The 21,421-nt window shown below is 34.0% G+C and overlaps 7 protein-coding genes and 1 pseudogene across 8 annotated transcripts, besides 1 other annotated feature; 5 read left to right on the plus strand and 3 right to left on the minus strand.

The window, feature by feature from the left end:
- Nucleotides 1–10,912: part of a mobile genetic element that runs on past the window's edge.
- Nucleotides 768–1,595, plus strand: TVAGG3_0671400 (KilA, N-terminal/APSES-type HTH, DNA-binding family; the record flags this gene model as incomplete). Its single annotated transcript, XM_051242429.1, has 1 exon — nt 768–1,595. One exon carries the CDS (start codon nt 768–770, stop codon nt 1,593–1,595), a length of 828 nt encoding a protein of 275 aa, XP_051089016.1.
- Nucleotides 1,885–2,358, minus strand: TVAGG3_0671410 (uncharacterized protein; the record flags this gene model as incomplete). The annotated part of the gene is made up of 1 exon (XM_051242430.1): nt 1,885–2,358. The coding sequence occupies one exon, from the start codon at nt 2,356–2,358 to the stop codon at nt 1,885–1,887; it is 474 nt and encodes a 157-aa protein (XP_051089017.1).
- TVAGG3_0671420 lies at nt 3,054–4,067 on the plus strand (annotated as a pseudogene). Its single transcript has one exon. A coding segment is annotated over exon 1 (1,014 nt).
- On the plus strand, nt 9,541–9,984 carry TVAGG3_0671430 (repellent protein 1 family; the record flags this gene model as incomplete). The annotated part of the gene is made up of 1 exon (XM_001311894.1): nt 9,541–9,984. The coding sequence occupies one exon, from the start codon at nt 9,541–9,543 to the stop codon at nt 9,982–9,984; it is 444 nt and encodes a 147-aa protein (XP_001311895.1).
- TVAGG3_0671440 (uncharacterized protein) lies at nt 10,033–10,269 on the plus strand (the record flags this gene model as incomplete). Its single annotated transcript, XM_001311895.1, has 1 exon — nt 10,033–10,269. One exon carries the CDS (start codon nt 10,033–10,035, stop codon nt 10,267–10,269), a length of 237 nt encoding a protein of 78 aa, XP_001311896.1.
- A 1,252-nt stretch (nt 10,913–12,164) lies between the features above and the next one.
- Nucleotides 12,165–16,415, plus strand: TVAGG3_0671450 (ubiquitin carboxyl-terminal hydrolase family; the record flags this gene model as incomplete). The annotated part of the gene is made up of 1 exon (XM_001311897.1): nt 12,174–15,779. The coding sequence occupies one exon, from the start codon at nt 12,174–12,176 to the stop codon at nt 15,777–15,779; it is 3,606 nt and encodes a 1,201-aa protein (XP_001311898.1).
- A 186-nt stretch (nt 16,416–16,601) lies between these two features.
- On the minus strand, nt 16,602–17,931 carry TVAGG3_0671460 (aspartate aminotransferase family; the record flags this gene model as incomplete). The annotated part of the gene is made up of 1 exon (XM_001311898.1): nt 16,731–17,927. One exon carries the CDS (start codon nt 17,925–17,927, stop codon nt 16,731–16,733), a length of 1,197 nt encoding a protein of 398 aa, XP_001311899.1.
- A 329-nt stretch (nt 17,932–18,260) lies between these two features.
- On the minus strand, nt 18,261–20,339 carry TVAGG3_0671470 (nucleotide-diphospho-sugar transferases family; the record flags this gene model as incomplete). The annotated part of the gene is made up of 1 exon (XM_001311899.1): nt 18,610–19,614. One exon carries the CDS (start codon nt 19,612–19,614, stop codon nt 18,610–18,612), a length of 1,005 nt encoding a protein of 334 aa, XP_001311900.1.
- Between the last annotated feature and the right edge of the window lie 1,082 nt (nt 20,340–21,421).

A 21,421-nucleotide genomic window follows, 5' to 3' on the forward strand; every position in this document is an offset into this window, starting at 1 on the left:
AACATATTTTTATTGAATTCAGCACAAAAATAATGAATTTCATTAGTTATTTTGTATGTAAAGACAGTAATGACAAACATTGAGTTTGAAACAGTTAGAAAGATAGACAATGACACCAAAGTGGTTAGAATAGGTGATTTAAACGTAAGATACTCAAAGAAATACAACAAATATTCTTTGTCAGACATTATATCTCCATCTGGAAAAAAACAAACGACTGGGTTAGAAATGCTTCAACTCAGAAAATTTTGACAAGAAATCCTGAGCTTATGATATCAGTAGCATTTCATGGAACAAGAGCATATCTTATAGACAAAAGTCTTATACCAATAGTTTTGTTATGGTTAGACCCAGTTGTTGGATATAACTTCATAACATATGGTTCATTCGATACGGAACGTTGCAGTGAAGGCTTACTTTACATCGTTCAGAAACCGAAGGACTTCAACACAAAAGATATAAGATAGGAAGGACATATAATATAACTCAAAGATATGACAGTACAGTCAATAGAGTCAAGGTTGTGTTTGTTAATGATATGAGAGCTGCTGAAACAGAACTGCTTGAAGTTTTTGAGAAAATGTATGGTGCTCCCACGAAAGGTAAAGAAACGTTTGAAGTAGATGAGATAGATAAAGCTATAAAATTATTTGACGAAGTTGCTGAAAAATACATGTAAAGCGTTTATTTTTGGTCTTTTGTGAAAGTCAGAAAATAAAGTTAGTTTTATTTTTATTTATTTTTTTATTTTGTATGTAAAGACAGTAATGACAACATCAGAGAACACAACAACAGTTATAGTCCATGAAGCTATAAATGAAGAATACGAATACATACAATATAACAAACAACTTCGCCTCATTCGTTCGGTCAAAGACGATATGTACCAAATGCAAAGTATAATGAACGCTCTTCTTTCTACAAAGCAAGCATATCATTGGTTTGAAAACCAACAGACAAAAGAACTTTTAGAAGAATTTCCTCATATGATTGCTTCCCTCGGAAAACCGAGAGAAGAGATTCCGTACGAAAATCGCAAGAATTTGGCTCCTGGTTTGAAAGGTTATTATGTTCATAGACTTTTAGTAAATGCTGTAGCAATGTGGGCTTCACCTCGTTATGCTTGTTATATTTTCATGATGTTAGATGAACTATATAAAGCAGAACGTGGAGAGATGGAAAAGAAACTTCAAGCAAAAGATGAAGTCATTGAATCCAAAGACAAAAGCATACAGAAAAGAATACCGCGTTCAGTACCAAAAGGAAAGGAAAAGAGTTATAAGTATATGATATATACTGAAGAGTTGGAGAAAGAAGAAGATAAAGATGTGGTTATGTTGCATTTAGTCAGAAGAAACAACAAGAGCTTTTATGACTTAGCTAAAATATATAAATCTGACAGAAACTGGTTCTATCGTGAAAACTTACCGATTTCAATGACACCGAATGAGCAAATAAAGGAAATTGTCAAAAATACTCTTCCTCAAACACACTATGACATCAAAGGTTGCACAATACTTACATTCAAAGAAGACTTAACATTACTGAAGGAAAAAATAACAGAATATTTCGATAACTTCAAAGAGGAAGAATAAAAAAATCTAAGCTAATTTTATTTTTTTTATAAAATTTTATCTCATATGAAAGAACATGAATTTAGAATATTCGGAACTCATGACAGAAGAGAGAGAACGAACACATGTAAAAGATTATGCAAAATTTCTGAAGACATACAAAGCATTTAAACAATATCTAAATGCTTCTAAAGATTATGCAAAATTTCTGAAGGTATATAAAGCTTATGAAAAAGCGTATGAAAAGTTTATACATTGGGGAATTGTTGTAAAATATCGATATGAAGACTAACCAAAAATATATTTTTGCTTAAATAGCTTCAGGGTCTATTTCTTCAACCATTTCACTTCCTTCGTCAATGTCAATAGAAGCTTCTTCAACCTTTGGTAAGAATTTCTGTATAACATCTTTGTTCGTTATTGTCTTCAGAGATGAAGGATAATATTTCACATTTGTTTCACCCTTCTTATATTCTTTCTGTTCGGAAAGATTTAAAGCAATACTGAAGAAGTCAATATTAGAGTTCTTTATAACAGTATAATGAGTATCTTTGACATTCACGAAGAAACTCTTTTGTTTCAAAACTACTGCTAACTCTTGTGAAGTATAACGTTTGCGGTCAATGACGATAGCTAATGGTCTGACATACTGACCAAACTTAGATTCTTTCACAAACTTCTTGTTAAAGATAACATTAACATTTGAAGCATTATTGAACTCATTCTTGATGGCAGTAGCGAGAGCATTGTATGAAAAGAACTTGCAATCTTGCATGTGTTTCATTAAAATAAAAATATTAAATTATTTTGAAAAATAACTTAAAAAATCTAATCTAATTTTTTCAAAAAATATTTTTTTATTTCCTACTAAAGATGTATCGGAAGTTGTCTAAGTTAGAACACTCGGAAATAAAACAACTTCTTACAGAAGCTAACATAGATGTTGCAAAACATTACGCAACAAACAAAAAAGCACTCGCTGACTTCATTAAAGACTATAATGGTGCAATAAGTTATGATAGAATTCATGAGTTCATAAAGCCGCAACGCGGCGAGGACGAAGTCCATGCAAGAGCATTTCCTTTAAATGACGTTGCTATTGACTTATATCATAGACGTTCAGTACCTCATGAAGTAAGAAGAGAAATGTTTGACATAACAAATGCAAACGTTGGTGAAACAAGAAGAAGAGACGACACACTGAAACAACAGAGAAGAGAGATGTTTAAGAGCGCTATAGAACAAGTTCGCAAAGCTAACGATGTCATTCGTTCCATTGACGACAAACCAAAAGAAGGTGAGAGATGGTTAAAGAAAGATGAAGAGAATAGGAAGAGAAATGTGAAGTCAGGCAATAGACTCATTGACTTTAACATCGAAGCTTTAGATGAACCAAACAGAGACTACTTACACAAACATTTCGGTAAGGTTTTCATGAGACTCTTAGAGAAAATTAAAATAAACTCACAACAGAGATGGATGGTATGTTATAAACTTGGTGGAAAGTATGAATGTTCTACGTTAAACCTCAATAATATTGGAACATTACTACATCAGCTCTTGAAGGAGAACTTTATATCAGAGATAGAAGCAAATGCTGCAGGTATTGTTGAAATGCACTATGACTTCTTCTTGACAAACATAAAGAATCTTACCGAAATAAAGATGTATGATTTAACAGAATATGAAGGCTTAACGATGTCAGATGTAAAGAAAGGCAAACCAAAAAAGAGACCATATAGAGATGAAAGCACACTGACAAATGACCAGAAAGCCATTTTGGAAGCTCTTAAGCAAACAGGAAACCCAGCACTTATAGAAAGCTTTTGGAAAGATAATGGTGAAAAGAAGTTTTATAAGAAAAGAAGCGGTCAGTTCTGGAAGTATCTTTGCACATTACCTATAAATCTTGAGCGCTACCAAATCTTCAATGAACTGAACAAAAGAACTGCAACACTTATGACAGAAGACAATTTTTCGTTTATGCTTGCATTCAGGCTGGAGTAGATGGAGAGACTATTGACCACATGAGAGAAGTCATTCGTGTTAGAGACTTTCCTCAAAGTAAAGTACAAGAAATTTCTGACGCAACAGGTATAGCATTTAATGTTACCATTGGTTACTTCAATGACTCAAGACATAATGAAATAAAGAGATACATACCAAAAGAATGTGAAACTGTTAGAACTATTGACTTACTTCTTGTTGAAGACCACTACATGCTAAATGAAAGATTACCAATGACAACATATTTCATTCGCAACTATATAGAAATTCTCAAAGCTTGTGGTGGAATGAACATTGAGAAACAGATGAAGATTTATACAAAGAGAGAGAACAAATATATTGTTCGTTATGATAGAACAACACCGTTATGGGATGTTATGAAAACATTGTGGGAGTGCAAATATTTCGAACCTATTTCTTATGGAGAACTTTTCACATATACGACTGACTTATATAAACAGAACCTTGCACCATTTAAAGATTTGACATATGCTCCAAAGTATTGTGTACAACTGAAGAAGAAAGCTGAGCCAAAAGAAGTAAATAAAAATAAGTGCAAGTTCATTCCTGAGCACGTTTTCTTTGCTGACTTTGAGTGTAGCACTGATGGAGTTCATAAAGCCTTTAACATTTGTTATGACAGTGAAGATGGTTCAGTGAGTGAAAGCATTTGGGGTCAGAACTGTGCAACAGAATTTTTGGAACGACTTCCTGACAAGAGTTTAATATATTTCCATAACCTCAGTTATGATATAAACTTCATCTTAAGACACATGACAGAAGTGAAAGGAACTCCCATCATTAAAGGTTCACGAACAATGCAAATAACTGGCTTATATAAAGGAAGGGCAATTATTATAAAAGACTCTTACAGTGTTATAAATAAGAAGCTTAAACTATTTCCTGCTATGTTTAACTTACAACAGGACCGAAAGAAGTATTTCCATACAACTACTACAGCAGTGTTTTGTTAGCAAATGACAACAGAACTGGTGTCATTTCTGAAGCATGTAAGTTTGTAAAAGATATTGATACATTCATGAAAAACATAGATTCCATCAAAAGGTTGTAGAATAGATGAGAACCACTTCGACTTAGAAAAGTATAGCACATTTTATTGCAAACAAGATGTAAGAATTTTAAGAGAAGGTTTTGTTAAGTTCCGCAATGACATATTGAAAGAATTTGATTTAAACGTTTATGACTACGTTAGTATTTGTTCAATTGCTAACAAATTGTTTGAGAACAGAGTGTACTTCCCGAATGGAAATTTAATGACCTCTCAAATAAACCAAGAGAATTTATTTCACGCTGTATTCAAGGTGGAAGATGTATGCTGTCAGATAACATTAAACAAAAGAGCGAAAAAAACTCATTGCTGACTTCGACGCTGTTTCATTATATCCATCAGCTATAGCAAGACTTTATACTTTAGAAGGTATTCCAAAGGTTATGAAGAAGAAATGTTAAGCACAGAGTATCTCATGAGACATTTATTCGATGACGACCAAAAGGAACCATTGGTGAAAAGTTTATGTCTGGCTTCTTTGTTCTCATTAAGATAACAGAGATTGGAATACATAGACACTTTCCTTTAATAGTTTGTGACCCTGAACTAAATCCAGAACTTAACGTTCCCAGAAGTTCAAACACTTGCTGTTTAATGTATGTTGACCATATAACATTACAAGACCTCATAAAATATCAAGGTGTCAAATGTGAAGTGTTGCAAGGATACTATTACGATGGAAACAGAGATATTAGAATAAGAGATGAAGTAAAGAAGTTGTTTGAGTTAAGGTTAAAGTATAAGAAAGAAGGAAATCCTTTGCAAGAAAATATAAAGCTCATTCTGAACAGTATTTATGGCAAAACTATTCTATCTCCTATTTAGTCAAAAATAACCATAGTAAATGACAAAGATGCTATAAGATATGCCATCAGAAACTACAACCATATAGTGAAGTTCGAAGGTTTGGATGGTTCAGATAAAACTATTTTCAAGCTAACGAAAAGCATTTGCAGACACTTTAACTTCTGTCCGGTGTTAACATTCTGTCTATGTCGAAGAGAATAATGTGTGAAGTATTCTGTACTGCTGAGGACTTAGGAATGGACGTCTTTTATAGCGATACGGACAGTATGCATCTCTACAATGAAGATATCCCTCGTTTAGCTGAAGAGTTTGAGAAACGTTATGGAAGAGTTCTCATTGGTAAAAACCTTGGTCAATTTCATAGCGACTTTGCAGAAATCACACCTGGAAAACAAAGTTTAGCATACAAGTCAATATTTTGTGGAAAGAAGACTTACATAGACTTACTCACGAATGATTTAAATGAAGTTGCATTTCACTGCAGAATGAAAGGCGTGAAGCAAGATGTTATTGCTTTAACGCTAATGAAATGTTTCCTGACTCTGTTCAGTGTTTCTATGATGAAGATAAAGGTTTAATGGTTCCGCAAGGAACATATGACAAAGATTCTGAGTTCAGTTAATGAAACTTTACAAAGCACTTTATGACGGTCAGAGATTGGATTTGACTTATGTAAGTCATGTCAACCTTGCTTTGAAGAGAAGTTTAACTTCTCAATAACGACTAAAACAAGCTTATTCGTAAGTTGAAGTTCTGAGGTCATTTATTTTTGTCAGCAATGAGGTCATTCGTGATAAAATAAAAACTAGCGCAAGGCGAAACCCATGTGGTCATTTACAATACTGCGATGGTAGAGTTTAAGAGTTGTGCTTCAATGTAGAGACAGTCCTTATGGTCTGGAGGTAAGAACACTGGGCAGTTATGGTCATGAGTGGAGAACATGTCTATCCAAAACTCACGATTGAAGCCAGTTAATTTATAGTATTTAGGGTTAGGAAGTGGTGAAGTTCTTGTATGACCAATGAATCTTTTCAACTCCTTACTTAAGTTTGAATATATATAGCTTGCTTTCTATCCCAAATGCCTGGAAATCTAATTTCGAAAAATCATTTTTCCTCGGAAGCATTGCATCATAATTGAAAACATTCTTGAAATCATCACTTGTTCAGAGATTTGAAATCTATTAACGTAATGGATTTTTTTTCTTTTTAGCTACTTCATGAATGGTGAGAATACAATGAATTGACAGTCATGTGTTCCATCTTCATTTGCTACAAACTCGTAATGAAAAGCTATTAATCTTTCTACAATTCCTTCTTCTTTCAGTTCTGCAAGAAAATCACGTAAAGGCTGTAAAGTTTGTACTTCAATGTTAAACTTCTTTGAAAATTTTCGTAAAATGTAATTATACAGTCTTCTAACGTCGTACTGTCATTGAAGTATTGTATATGTGAATGTTTTGGGCGCCTTTAAGACTGTTCGTCATTTTCTATCTCGACTTGAAGTATAAAGTCAACCTTTCTGAAAGCACGTGTTATATACATAGATGTTATGCCAATGTTACTTCTCTTCATTTATGTTCACAATCCAGTCTGTTGGAAACTTAAACGTTACTCTGTTCCCCTTTATTTTGACGTCAGGGTTTTCACTACTGAACGCAACAGATAAAGGTATTTGTCTATACATTTAATTCGGATAAAAATAAACCATTTACTCTTTCTTTGCTTTTGCTTCTTCTCTAGCTTTTGCTTCAGCTTCTTCTCTAGCTTTCTCGCCAGTAGGCTTGGGTTCTTTTGTCTTCCAGCAGCTAATGCAGCAAGTTGTTTTTCACTAAGTTTTCTCTTTGGTCTCTCTGGCTTTTTTCTTGTTTTTGTTCCTTCAGTTCGGATAAAATTTGCTCACGAATTTCTTTCTTCAATGCTTCAACATCTATAACCCTTAGGTCTTGTCCGTAGGGCTTGTCTGAGTCATTTGACTGCAGATAAAAAACAAAATTAAAAACTTTAACCGATGTAAAATGAGCTTGTCAAAATCAGAGCGAGAGTCTATTATATTAAATGACGCAAGAGGGAATACAACATCCTTTCTATTACGTAAGTCAGAGTAAAGATGGTAAAATATACGTAAGAAAAAGAAAGGTTCCATTAGCGAATGCAGAAAGCGACAACATTAAGGTGCATGACAAGGGTGAAGTCCACGAAGCCCATATAAAACCTTCTGTTCAAACTGAGCCACCAAAAGAACAAGAAGAAAAGAAGCCAGATGTACTTTCAATAACGAACCAAGAGCTTATTGCAAAGTTCGTGAATTTCATTGAAAAACAAACCGAGTCAAAGAATCCTGACCCGCCAGTGAAAGAAGTTGAGACAAAAGAGAATGTACAGTTCATTGAAAATGTCAAGAAAAACTTCCACCACGAATGCCAAGAAGAAGAGTGAGAATAATGAAGTAAATAGATATTTTTATCTGAAGTAAATACATGCAGAACGAACAGCTAAACGAATTTACTCCAGCAGAGCATATTCATCAGATTCGCTCATATTTCGATATCATAGACAATGCAGTTCAAATTGGTGACACTAATAGAAAATATTCTGACGCAAAGATTCCATCACAACCTGGAACTGCTAAAGATAACACATGGGTAACATTCAATCTCTCACCTCCTGGTGAAAATATGTTGGACCTTTACAATACATTCATTACGTATAAAATGGAAGGTCAATTTATTGTAGATAAAGAAATTGGTTCAGGTTCCAATAAAACAAACCCACCAGGATTTTGGATTGGTTTCGATGACGCTTTCTATGCAGTTGCTGGATATCAAATCCTTGCAAATGGTCGTATCGTATATTCTCAAGACAACGCAAGAGAAGAAGCATATATAACTTCAAACTCACAAACTACTGAACAAATAAAGAAAGTAGATGTTTTCTCAAAGACTCGACATGAAGATGTATGGAGTCATTCGGGAACATGCAGAACAGGACAAATTGTTAGTGGTCCAATTACAGCAGGAAAATCATTTGATTTTAAGCTTCGTTTAAGAATTCCTGTTAGAAGATTCCTTCCATTAGAAGCTATTCGATTTATTCCAGCTTTTGCAGGAAACATTCAGCTTAAAGTAAAGTTCAGTAGCGACGCCTTACAATGCACATCTATATCTGTAAATGATATCATTGCTTCAATCCAACTCTTAAAGTTGCATTTGCTTCAGATTCAAATCCACCGACAAATAAATTTGTTCCATGGAATGAACCATTCACTATGATAACGAAGGCAGTAGAAGCTAGTGGAATAGTTACTATTACAACTGTAACCCAGCAACTATTTCGAACAAAGATGGATTTTAATGAATGTTTCATTCATCCAAAGTCATTCTCTTTAGACCCTAACATTTATACAGAACTTGTAGAACATTATACAAACGAGGCTTTATGTTTTCCTGTTAAAGTTATGGATTGGATTCCTATGGACGGTTCATTCTCAAAGAATACAGATAGTTCAAGTGCAACATTTACAGCAGCTTATACGCCTATTAATGTTAAAAGTATTTGGGCACTATTTAGAAAGAAAGACAACTATTATGTTAATTTTGAGAACCCTAAGTTTAAATATCTTCAGCTTTCCATGGGAGCTTATGGAAATATGCCTGCAGAACCTGAAAAAATCATATGGACCTGTATTTTATGAAATGGTTGCGAACGCTTGCAATACAAACAATGATATGATAGGATTTAATGAAGATGTTATGAGGTCATTGGTGGATGATGGTAGTGTGGAACATAAATGGGATAGCTATGACAACACACATTTCTTATGTGGTTTTCCAACAGAAGTGGACTTTTGCTTCCAGCAAGGTCAAACATCTACTGCTCCAATAACATACAAATTGTCTGTTAAAGGACCTATTGAACTAGCAACTGAAAATGTACCAAAGCCACTTATTGGATTTATGAGGGATTGTTGCTTTGCCATTCAGGTGCGTGCTAATGGAATCCCCATAATAAGATTAGATGACTATAACTTAGCTACGGACGACAGTGAGGAATAAAGGATGAACGTTTATTTTAAAGCTTATAAATGAGTTCTTCATCAAGCTCTCGTGAACCTTCACCATCTATGAAACAAACTTTACCAAACGATTATGGAGCACCTATTGAATATTTCTTACGAGCTGCACAATGGCAAAGAGCAGTCTCACCAAGGTTAGGTGTTCCACCAGCTCCTGTCAAAAATAGCATTTGGTCAAGTCCTTATATAAGATATGGTCTCCCACTAGGTTTGCTAGCTACAGCAGGAGCAGTTATGATGTTGAAAAGAAATAAAGCAAATGTTGTAAATAATACTGAAGTAGCTGAAGTTAAACAAACTCCAACACCTTCGCCAAAACCAACGCCTTCAATGACTCCTGAACCTATGGAAGTACAAACTCCTGTTCAAAAGTCAACTCCTAAACCGACTCCGACATTTAAACCAGAACCTACTCCTCAAATAAATCGTAAAACTCCTGCGTTTCCTTACTGAAAAAATAACGTTATTTTTATTTAATATTAAAATTTTTATTTGATTGAAATGACGACTAAAGTCACTGAAGCAATGAAACAAAAGTTTTTGGTAGAATACATTAAATCAGGAACTATTCCAGAAGGTTTTTACATTCATACTATGAAGGATGGTAGAGTTCAGTTTAGAAAGATAAAGCAACCATTAGATAAAGAAGGAATTTTGAGAAAGATTAAACTTCATGAGGACAACATTGCTGAACTTAAGAAGAAGCTAGAAGAGTTGGAGAAAGGAAGAGAGTTATAAAGCAATGAATTCAACAGGGTGAAAAAAGAGGTGAGATCTCACCACTTCACCTAAATTTATTTTTGTGCTATGTTTTCATACGTGTGAGGGTGGTGATATCATTAATTTTTAAGTTTATTTTTTTATTTTATTTTTTATTTTATTTTTATATAAATGACAGAACAAAAGCAACTCATACAAATCGAAAAATATAACAAACATACATTTAAACATTTATTCTTCCTTCCTGAGTATAACATGTTCTTTACACTTCATCCTAGACCAGTTGACTATACACTGACTGTGTATAAAGATTGTCATGGTAGTTTTATAAAACTTATGATGATGAAGGTAAGTTAACAAGACTATGCATTTCAAAACTTGAGAAACTTTATGACTTCAAGATGACTACAATAGAGTTAACATTGACGATGAAGATATAGAAGAAAATTTATGAGAACGTTTATTTTTTTACATTAGTGAAGTCGTTTGTGAAAACGTTAGTGAGGTGAAATGGTTGGCGGTTTTGTAAATATTTAAGGTTAAGTTAGTTTTTGCGTTTGATTTGTAAAATATATGTTAACGGTTTTGTAAAGTGTCAAATTCACATATAATGGGTAAGGAGGCTCGCAGTGCCTCCGTACACAACTAACCCATACTAACTGCGAAAACCCTTTTTGGGAAGGGTTTTATGTGGTACTGAGTTGTAATTTTTCCTGAATTTATCAAGAAATTCTTGAATTTGTTTTGCATTTGAAGACCGGCCGACATTTCTTTCAAGAGACGGCCAGAGCCTTTCAATCTTGCCGTTCTGGCGCGGCATATGGGGGAGAGTGTGGCGGATTTGAATGTTGTTTCGCATGAGCCAATTATAAAATTGGCCCATATTCTCTCCCCGTTGTCGGACCAGAAACAAAATGGCTTTTGATATAAGCCAATCGTTTCTTCGGCAACTCTTGTTGTAGATTCGGAAGATTTATTTGGCAAAATTTTTAAAGCCAACAAAAACCGAGATTTATCGTCTATTATACCATAAACAGGTAACCTCTGTGAACCGTATAAAAAATGAACATCTACATGCCATATGGTATCAGGTTTTGTTGCTTCATATGGCGTATAATATTTTTGAGGGGGCCTGTCACTTTTTGGTTCTTTGATCTCCAAAATACTGTAAATTCTTCTGAGTTTATTGTAGGAAACTGAATAAACATTTTGATCCATGTTTAAACGCCAAAACATCTTTTGGATTCCGCACTTATATTCCTGAAATTTTTGGAGAACATATTGCAAATTTTCAGGAGTAATATCATCTGGTGCCGGACCAGGTTTAACGTTTGGGGGCGTTAAATTTGCATTTGTGTATGCTGCTTTAAGTGTGTTTTTCGAAATTGATCTAAATTCACACTTCATTTCATCCTCGTATGGAACTCGCTTACACGCAATTAAATAATTGAGTTCGCGAGATTCAAGTTTTTCGCGTGTTTGAATTAACCACCAAGAAGGAATGGTTGGTCTACTCATAATAAAAAATGAAAAGCCAAATTCTCTCAAAAAGTTAAGTAGGACCAATTTTTTATAAAAAAAATCCAATTCCATTATGAATGTTAATTAATTTATATAATTATTGAATAAAAAATTTTCTTTGAGATTATGAAAAGTTCTTTGAAAAGTTATTTTTTCTCATTTTTAAATATTGTATTAGCCTATTTATTTCTAATCCAAATTAAATAACTTTAAATTCAATATTTAAAGAATAATTTTGAAGGAATTGAGTTACTTTCCCCGACGATAAAATTGAGAGGTTTACATTTTGACCGAACTTAGCATGCAACAATGTGACCAATTTTCTCAAAAAAATTCAGAGCTAATCGAGAAATTTTGGAAAAAAAAAGATCTGGGTAAATTTTTTTAATTTTAAAAATTGTATGGAAGCGGATGAACTTTTAACAAATCACAGCAATGTCATCAAAGCTAAAAATTCATCTCTCTCTAGTTCATTATCATTTTCATCTTCATCTAATTCATCTGACTATAAAAATGAATCTAATACTGTTCCTTTCAATTCATTTAGCATGGCTCCAAAGGACATGCCACCTCCTGACGAGCAGCTCAAAATCATTGAAAGTATTCCAGATCAAGACCAATACGTGGTGGGCCAAGATGCATACCTCATTCCTTCTGACTTTTTGAACCAATGGTTCAGTTATGTATATTCTGCAAGTGCTGAAGGAACATCTATGCCACCTAAAGGTCCAATTATAACGCGTAAAAACTACAATATTAGGACAAGAACACCAATTTTCGGCAGAGAGAAAGACTACACGCCTGTTACTAAGCCTACCTGGGAATACTTCCAAAAATGGTACGGAGGAATCGAATCTACAGTTGCTGTTGAATATGATGAGAAAGAAGAAAAAGCTACACCAGTTCTTGAAGCATTTGAAACTCGTATCAACTTTGGGGATGATTCTAAACCGTTAATTGTCCCTAAATTCATTTCTATCAAAGAATATCTCAAAAAATGTCTTGCATTATTTGATATAAAGTATTCCGAAGACCAAGAACCTAAAGATGAAGAAAACACTCCAGAAAAAACCGAAAATTCAAGCAATATCGTAAATAATGTAAATCCTTACGAACCAATCACTTCTACGGTCGAAGAAGATGCTCCAGTGGCAACAGGAGCTCCAGCCAACAATTCCAATCCCTATACAAACAATTCTGTCAATGAAGAAGAAGCTCCAATTTCTTTTTCAGATTCCAACAATGTACAGAACAATATACAACCATTGGTCGATTCTGATTCATCTTCTGATGACAAATCTCCAAAATTATCAGAAAATTCAAATATTATTTTCAATAATTCGGAATACAGCTCAGCGTATACGGCCACCGAGACAACCACTGAAGACCAGAACACAATGATTGACAATCCAACATTCAGCGACTTCAGATTATTCGATTATTACAATAAAACTCTTTCTAATCAACTCGAAATTGGAAAGTACTTAGATGACTACTCAATTGCCACTGTCAATGACATCCTCCTCGACTACAAGCTCAAAAACGGCTCCTGGTACTCAGAAACGATTCCAAAGTACAATACAACATCTTACACAGGAACATACAACTTCAATTACAATGACTCTTATACTACATCGTATAACTACCAAACACCAAGCTACAACTCCTATAATTATAACCATTATGGCGGTTATTACGGTTATTCCTATGGAACACCACCTGGTCCAGGCAAAGTTGGCTTCCAGAACCTCGGCAACACCTGTTTCTTCAATTCCGGCATTCAATGTCTCATGCATTCTAAACCATTAGTAAAAATGCTTCTCGGAGAGAGCTGGAAACAAGACATCAACGAGATCAATCCATTAGGAACCAAAGGCCGCCTTGTTCGTGCCTTCCAGAAGTTGTTGGAAGAAGTTTGGAGTGGAAATTCGAGAGTTTTAGCTCCAAGCGAGTTAAAACAAGTAATCGGTGAATTCTCATCGAGATTCGCTGGCTGGGGACAACAAGATTCCCATGAATTGATCACTTTTATGTTGGATGGAATCCATGAAGACTTAAATCGCTGCAGAGTCAAACCCCAGATAGATACAGTCATTGGTGATGGCATAAACGATGCAGAAACAGCAGATTTGGCCTGGACAAACCACATGAAGAGAAATGATTCGATAATTCATGATATCTTCTATGCACAGCTCAGATCGAGATGTATATGTCCTAAATGTGGAAAGACAATCGTTGTTTTTGATCCTTATTCCCATTTGAGTCTTCCAATTTCGAATCCAAAAATTAAACAGGTAAAAGTTACTTTCGTTCCATACAACTTCTCCGAAAAATACGAGACACTCAGCCTTAACGTTCCGATCATTCCAAAACAAAAAGATTACGAAGATGCCATTTCAAAAGCAATTTCAAGGGACGTAAAAGTCGTAATCTGTTCGCTTTCTACGGCCAAGAGCTTGAAATTGGGTATCATTGAAGGATACTCCGTTTGTAACTACATTGCCTTTGAAATTCCCGATGTTTCGAAACTTTATGTTCCATGTATCGTAAAAACTATGCAGAAAGACAACTATTACTACTCTACACCTCAACTAAAGAATGTAGGTGAATATTTCCTGTTGCCAATTTCAAAGGAATACGCTTTTGATTCGAATAATTTCAATTTTGATCAAAATGATTCAGCCGAGAAGACATCTAAAGCATTAACTCAACTCGAAGATGAAGCAGAAGTCTATCTAAAAGAAGTCTGGAACAAGAATTTGCAAGAAACAGAAGAAGGAAAAGAAATGAAAGAAAAAACACAATATTACGGCGAAGACATCCAAATAAAGCAAGACAAGATATTCACGGCATCACTCAAAAGCACATATTACTACGATAACTCTACATCTTTCACTTATTCTGATGAATATCCAAATGTTACATCAATAACGGCCACTCTCTACATAAACGACGAATACAGGACCGAGAAAAAGGGATTCTTGTATTCCCAGTTGATGAAACACTCATCAGAAATTGTCGAAGATAATTCCATGGACAACGAATCAGGCGGAGTGACTTTGGACAAGTGCTTCGAGTATTTCTGCACAGAAGAAGTCCTGGATGAAGATAACGAGTGGAGATGCCCTAATTGCGAACAATTCGTCTGCGCAACGAAGAAAATGGACTTGTGGAGCGTTCCTAAGTGCTTAGTCATACACCTCAAGAGGTTCTCCGCAGGAGAATACTACTCCCATAAGGATGAAAGGTACGTAGATTATCCTGATGTAATTGACATCGGAAAGTACATAGTCGGACCTCATCCGGGATGCACGAAATACCAACTATACGCGGTTTCCGAGCATATGGGATCTCTTGGAGGAGGACATTACACTGCTCATGCAGTTGTTTCGCCTTTGGACAAGAATACAGGCGAATGGTACTCCTTCAATGATTCTAGTGCCAGTGAATCGACGGCTGCTTCAGCACATAACGCTTCTGCCTACGTTTTGTTCTACCAAAGAATGGATGAGGACTGTCCAGTAATAGAGGGCGGCCAACAGAACGAAAATACTACTTCTGACTCAGATCTCCCTCAGTTGAACAAATCTCAGGATTCTTCGTCTGATAATGAAATTATTTTGGATAATAATATCCAAAATTCAAACATTAGAAGAATTGCATCATCCTCAAGTGATGAGGAAGAAGATGATGAAGAAGATGGAGATAAGAAGTTAAAGGAATCTGAAATTAAAGAAATTTTATCAGATCATTCCTCAGATGATGAAGAAAAACAGAGATTAAGACCTAATTCATCAGTTTTCTCATCAAATGATCAGCAGGAAAATAATAATCAGCAAATAAAGCAAAGTTTGTCGGAAACTGACTCAGATGAAGAAGAAACAAAAGAGAAACAACAAGAAAACAATGATTCTCCTTTGGAAAATGAAAATCCAACTTTGGTTCGTAAATTGACTGAGAGTTTGTCGACTTCTTCAACAGATGATGATATCCCACACAATGATTAATTACCTTGTATTTTTTTATTGTAATTCACGTTATTTTTTTATATTTTTTTTCTAAAATTTAAAAAAATCTTTTTTTATTCTTGAAAAATTAATGGTATTTTTGTAAGTAAAAACTGTTTCCTTAAGGATGATAATCGAAAAGATCTTGTAAAAAAAAATTATTAATAAATCAAAGAGTTTTGACTAATAAAATTGTATAATTTAGAGTAGACTGATGGATGTAGAAAAACCGATGATTCTTGTTTTGGTCTGATTTATCAAATAGGGAAATTTATATAGATTAGTTTTTTAAAAAGCGTAATTATTGAATAACCAAGGTAATTAATGAATGTTTCAAATGTTTTTGATTTATGTGCCGTGAGAATTTTTGTTGAATTTGGTTTCTGTGGATGAAAATTAAAATTTATTTTCGTGTCAATCTTGTTTTGAGAGCAAATCTTAATATACTGTACTTGGAGATTGAATCAATCTAGATTTTATGAAGAGATGAGCAGGAAAAATATTGTTGGCTATTAATTTTGCTCCAAATGAAGTGGAAACATAATAACAGCTTACACAGACCCTGCTCACCTCAACTTTGAAGATTGGAATTTTCCAAATTTTTTTCGAAATTTGAAAAATGATGATGAATGCAACAAATTTGATAATGAAAATTTAATTATCGAATTTTTTTTGGAAATTTCGTTATTGAATTTAGATTTTCACATTTAAAAAGGTAATTCTATGATTAGTTAAAACAGTGATAATTATTAATATTGAACAAATTTTATATTGACTATGAAGCAAGTAAAATATGCCCTAATATTAAATCCTAATTTAATTATCAAATATAATTATACTGTCTTTCATAGAACACCAACTAAATTATCAGGAAAATATAAGTTAGCCAAATACCTTAAACAAAGTAAAAAGAAATAATTTCAATTATGTAAAATAACCAAAACTAAATTTTTACTTACGCTTTGCAACGACATTTGCAACAGCTTGGGCGACAAACTCGACATTGGAGTTGTTGAGAGCTGGGACTGAGATACGGCCATTTGATGGGATGAAAACTCCTTCCTCATCGCCAAGGATCTTAACTTCATCTGGAGTTAAGCCTGTAAGAGCGAACATACCCTTTTGCTGAGCGATGAAATCGAAGGACTTTCCAGTCTTCTGCTCGAGAAGCTGAACGAACTTGGCACGGATGTCGATAACTCTCTTTGAGATCTCTTTGAGTTCTTCAAGCCATTCCTTGTGAAGTTCTGGATCGTTGATAACTTCTGTGGCAATGTAAGAACCATTCTGTGGGCAAACAGAGTATGTGAATCTGCCAATTGTAGCAAACTGAGAGCCAACGCACTTAGCTTCTTGCTCATTAGCGCAGACGCAGTGAGCGCAGCCTGTACGTTCTCCGTAAAGTCCCATGCACTTTGAGAATGAGAAGCAAACGAAGAAGAAGTTTCCGTCCTTGGCAAAGTTACGGACAACGGAGGCATCTGTGTCTGGATCACCAGAAGCCCAGCCCATGTAGGCGAAGTCGAAGCATGCAATGTGCTTTCTTGCCTTGATTGCCCCTAAGATCTTCTGCCACTGCTCAGGTGTTGGGTCGATACCTGTTGGGTTATGAGCGCAAGCCTGAAGAAGAACAAGGCAGCCCTCTGGAGCTTCTTCTAATGACTTAACGCAAGCATCGCAATCGAGTCTGCAATCCTTAGCCCAAGCATATGTTCCGAGCTTGAGTCCCTGCTCGCCGAAGATAGCCTTATGGTTTGCCCATGTTGGGTTGGAGAGAAGAACCATTGGGCACTTAAGATGGTCCTTGGCGAATCTTGCAACCATATAGAGAGCACCAGTACCAGCGCATGATTGGACTGATGTTGTTCTGGCGGCGATTTCTGGGAGAACTGGGCCCCAAAGGAATTCACGAGCTGCCTTAACGAAAGCGGCATCTCCTGTCATTGGAAGGTAGTCCTTGCTGTGCTTTCCAAGCATCTTTTCTTCAGCTTTGCGGACGCATGGGAAGACGTATGGCTTGCCATCTTCTGTACGATAAACGCCTACAGAGAGAAGGGCCTTCTTCTCGAGCTTGGAAGCGTTGTACTTTGTAGCGACACCGAAAATGGCATCCGGAGGAGCTTCTGGAGTGTTAGCGAATGCTGACATTACAATAAATGAAGTGAACTCGATTTATCGTATTTTCAATAGAATTTCAAAAAATTGTGAAAATCTCCGCGGTTAAATTTAATCGATATTTAAGGAAGGATATCTAATTAATAATATTTCGAATTATCTTCGGTCAATAATTTGAATTGAATGTTGTAAAAAAAGCAACAATGCAGAAAATCCGAAAAGAAATATTTTAAATAGAATTCTATGTAGCTTTCGATGTATCATCGATGAGTAAACTTTTCAAATAATTGTGATAAATCAAGACGATGAAAAAAGTTCAATAATTGAAAGTCGAACCGATATCAAATTTCAATAGGATAAATAAGAAGTGAATTCACTTCTCTTCAGTATAATTATTGATCGTCTTGCCTAACCCCAAGCATAATGAAGATATAGACTTAAAGATCCAAAATTCCAATTCGTACTATCAATAAACATAAACGACACATGAATTTGTTATTTTTTAGCTGCAAAATTTAACTATTTGCTCCCTTATTATGCATATAATTATAATATATATGCCGTAAAAATATTAATCATGGAGATTCTCTATTTCTAGAAGAACTCGCAAATTATTTAATCACAGAAATGAATTTGAACATTCTAACATATGAAAATAAGTTTTACATATGCAATATTTAAATAAATAAAAACTTTATACCATAAATGTATATAATTATTTCATTCTATCATTCCATTCTGCCTTGCAAGCATCGAAAAAGATTTTAACAAGTGAATCTCTTCTTGTAACCTGATGCAAAATAGCTGGCTTGAAACCATCACCTTCATATGATATATTTCCAATAGCATTATCATGATAATCATCAATCTTGAAGTGAATTGATGCGAAATGTGGGTTAACGAGTACATTAATTCCTAATCTCTCAGGTATATCAGAAGCAAGAACCCAGTCGTATGCAATTTGGTCGACCAAGAACGTTTCATAGTTCTTTTTCACCATTGATGAGACAAGAGTTGCTACTTTTAGCATTGTATACGTATCAGCTAGGAAAGTACCACCACAGAATATCAATTTATCTCCGAAAAATCTATAAAAATCAATACCTTTCAGATTTCTTGCCCAATCAAGACTCCAGCCTGATTCTCTGTGATAAGTTTTCTCACTACTGACATATATAGTATTATTAGATACCGTTCCTGTAAATGGATCTGCTTGGTAGTATGAATCGAAGATATCAACGTATAAAACTCGGTCAAAATCATCTTTATGATGCTCTAAGAAGATTTTCATAGCTATAAATCTGAAATACATCATTTCCGTCTTAGGAAGATTCTCTGTTCCTGGAATAACACTGATTAAAACTCCGCATTTTTGAAATAGTTTTTCATGTTTCGGCAATTTATCAGTAAATATTACAATAGTAGCTTTACATCCTGCAGATCTGATGCTTCTGATATTAGGATATGCATCATCCATCCTTCTAAACGCACACATTACAACTAAATCCTTTTGTGTTGAATTAGAGATATTAACTATACCAGATCTACATAATTTACAACCATCTAAATCAAGTTTCTGCTTAATATATTCTTCCGATTGATTGAAATCAATTTCAAATTTCTTATCAAGTGAAAATCCTCCTTTAATCGTTATATTAGCAAATGGATCAACTTCTTTAGCCATATTCCAATCGTATTCCTTAGTTTTAAGTACTGTCATCGATGAAAAAAATAAAAATATTATTGAACAAAGAAAAAAACCAATAAAGTATTGTTGACTGATGGCTGAAAATATTAAACAGAAGATTAGGAGTATATATATCCTAGGATTTTGTGAACTGTCGTAGAAATTGAGGAAAAGATAAATTTGAGAAAAAAGAACTAAAATTTTCAATGTTATAAAGAAAGTATGGTGCTTATGGTAGTTATCTGTGTCAGAATTAAGTAGTAAGAATAGTTTTAGGTATTTTCGGATGAAAACATCAAAAGATTTTCCTGTATAAAAGAAATAGAACTTCAATAACAAGAAGAATACCATTGTATACGAAATAAAACCGATGACACTTGCTGAATATGTATTAATCTCTGTTTTTATCAAAGTAGAATTGAATTCTTTTTCATAACTAATATTTACCAATAAATTATCATCTGAACTGAAATTACTCATTAATTTGAATATGTTTGTAGTTAGAGTGTTGTTTTGCGCCGTAAAATTAAATAACCATTTTCCATAAACTTTATGAGATGAACCAATGGCATGATCTACGTAGAAGAATCTATCGTCATCGTGCTCGATCTTAAATTCTATTGTATCGATTTTATATTTATAAGATTTCGTGATATTCAACGTTTGAGCAACAAGTGACTGAACATTCGATGTGTTGACCTCTGGATGAAATGTTAGAAAGACACTCTCTTTGTAGAAAATGAAAAAATGAAGCATTTCTTGAATTATTTTTGAAAAGTGACAGATTTTAGTATGAAATTCTTCTGAATTTTACTGACACATTCAATATAATATGATGACTGATTCTCTTATTCTTGTCTTGAGACTAAAGCATAAAGACATCGCTTCAGATATATCTTCATCTATTTTACAGAATTTCTTGATCAATTACTTTTCCCTGTATGAGTATGCAAACAAACAACATATATTTCCACTAAAATTTAGTAGAGTTGCAATATTAAGTGGTGTTTGTGATAAAAAATCAAAAATTAAATACTTATTTTTTCCTTAAGCTTTGCTGAAATGTGAAAACTGCCACTAACACATACAAAGCTATGAGAATCCATAATAGAAGATATCTATTTATGATTTCAAATGAATTAGTAATATGGTCTGGTTTCAAGAATGTTTAAACATTCATATCACCATGACGTATGTTTTCGAAGATATATCCACTAATCTTAATTCATTTTTTTTATGCTTCAATATGATACTGATCAAATGATAGTTTTGTTATTACCATGTGTGTGTATTTTAACACTATCATTATCAGGATCTCTCATTTTTATATCACCTTCAGATATTAGAAAGAAAATACGTCGAAAATTTTTTATATATCTTGGAATATATGCACTGACGCAATTTGGTTTTTACATGCAACAGCCATTCTTATACTCTTTATACTTATTTAATAAATATTCTACAGAAACAATTGCTTTATTAATCATCACTTCTTACATTTTTGAAGAATTAGCAACATTATTCCCTTTCGAGCTATATATGGAATTTAGTCCAAAAATATCATACATGTTCTTTCAGCTTTTCGCTATTTTGTCTTGTTTACTCAGATTTATTGGTGGCCCCATAAATCATCTTTGCGCAAATGCTTTAATTTCTTTCAGCAGATGCTCCGTAGATAAATTTTTAACAGAATATCGATCTAATTTTTACCAAAACGATGCAGATAGTAAATTTGCGTTTTCAAACAATTTACGTTTCACAAAGGTCTTATTATTTCTATTTACAGCCGGTTCCAATCAACTAATATTCTCTAATTCTTCATCAAATCTCGACTATATCT

This window comes from Trichomonas vaginalis, chromosome III (genome assembly GCF_026262505.1).
Source record: "Trichomonas vaginalis G3 chromosome III, whole genome shotgun sequence".
NCBI lineage: Eukaryota > Parabasalia > Trichomonadida > Trichomonadidae > Trichomonas > Trichomonas vaginalis.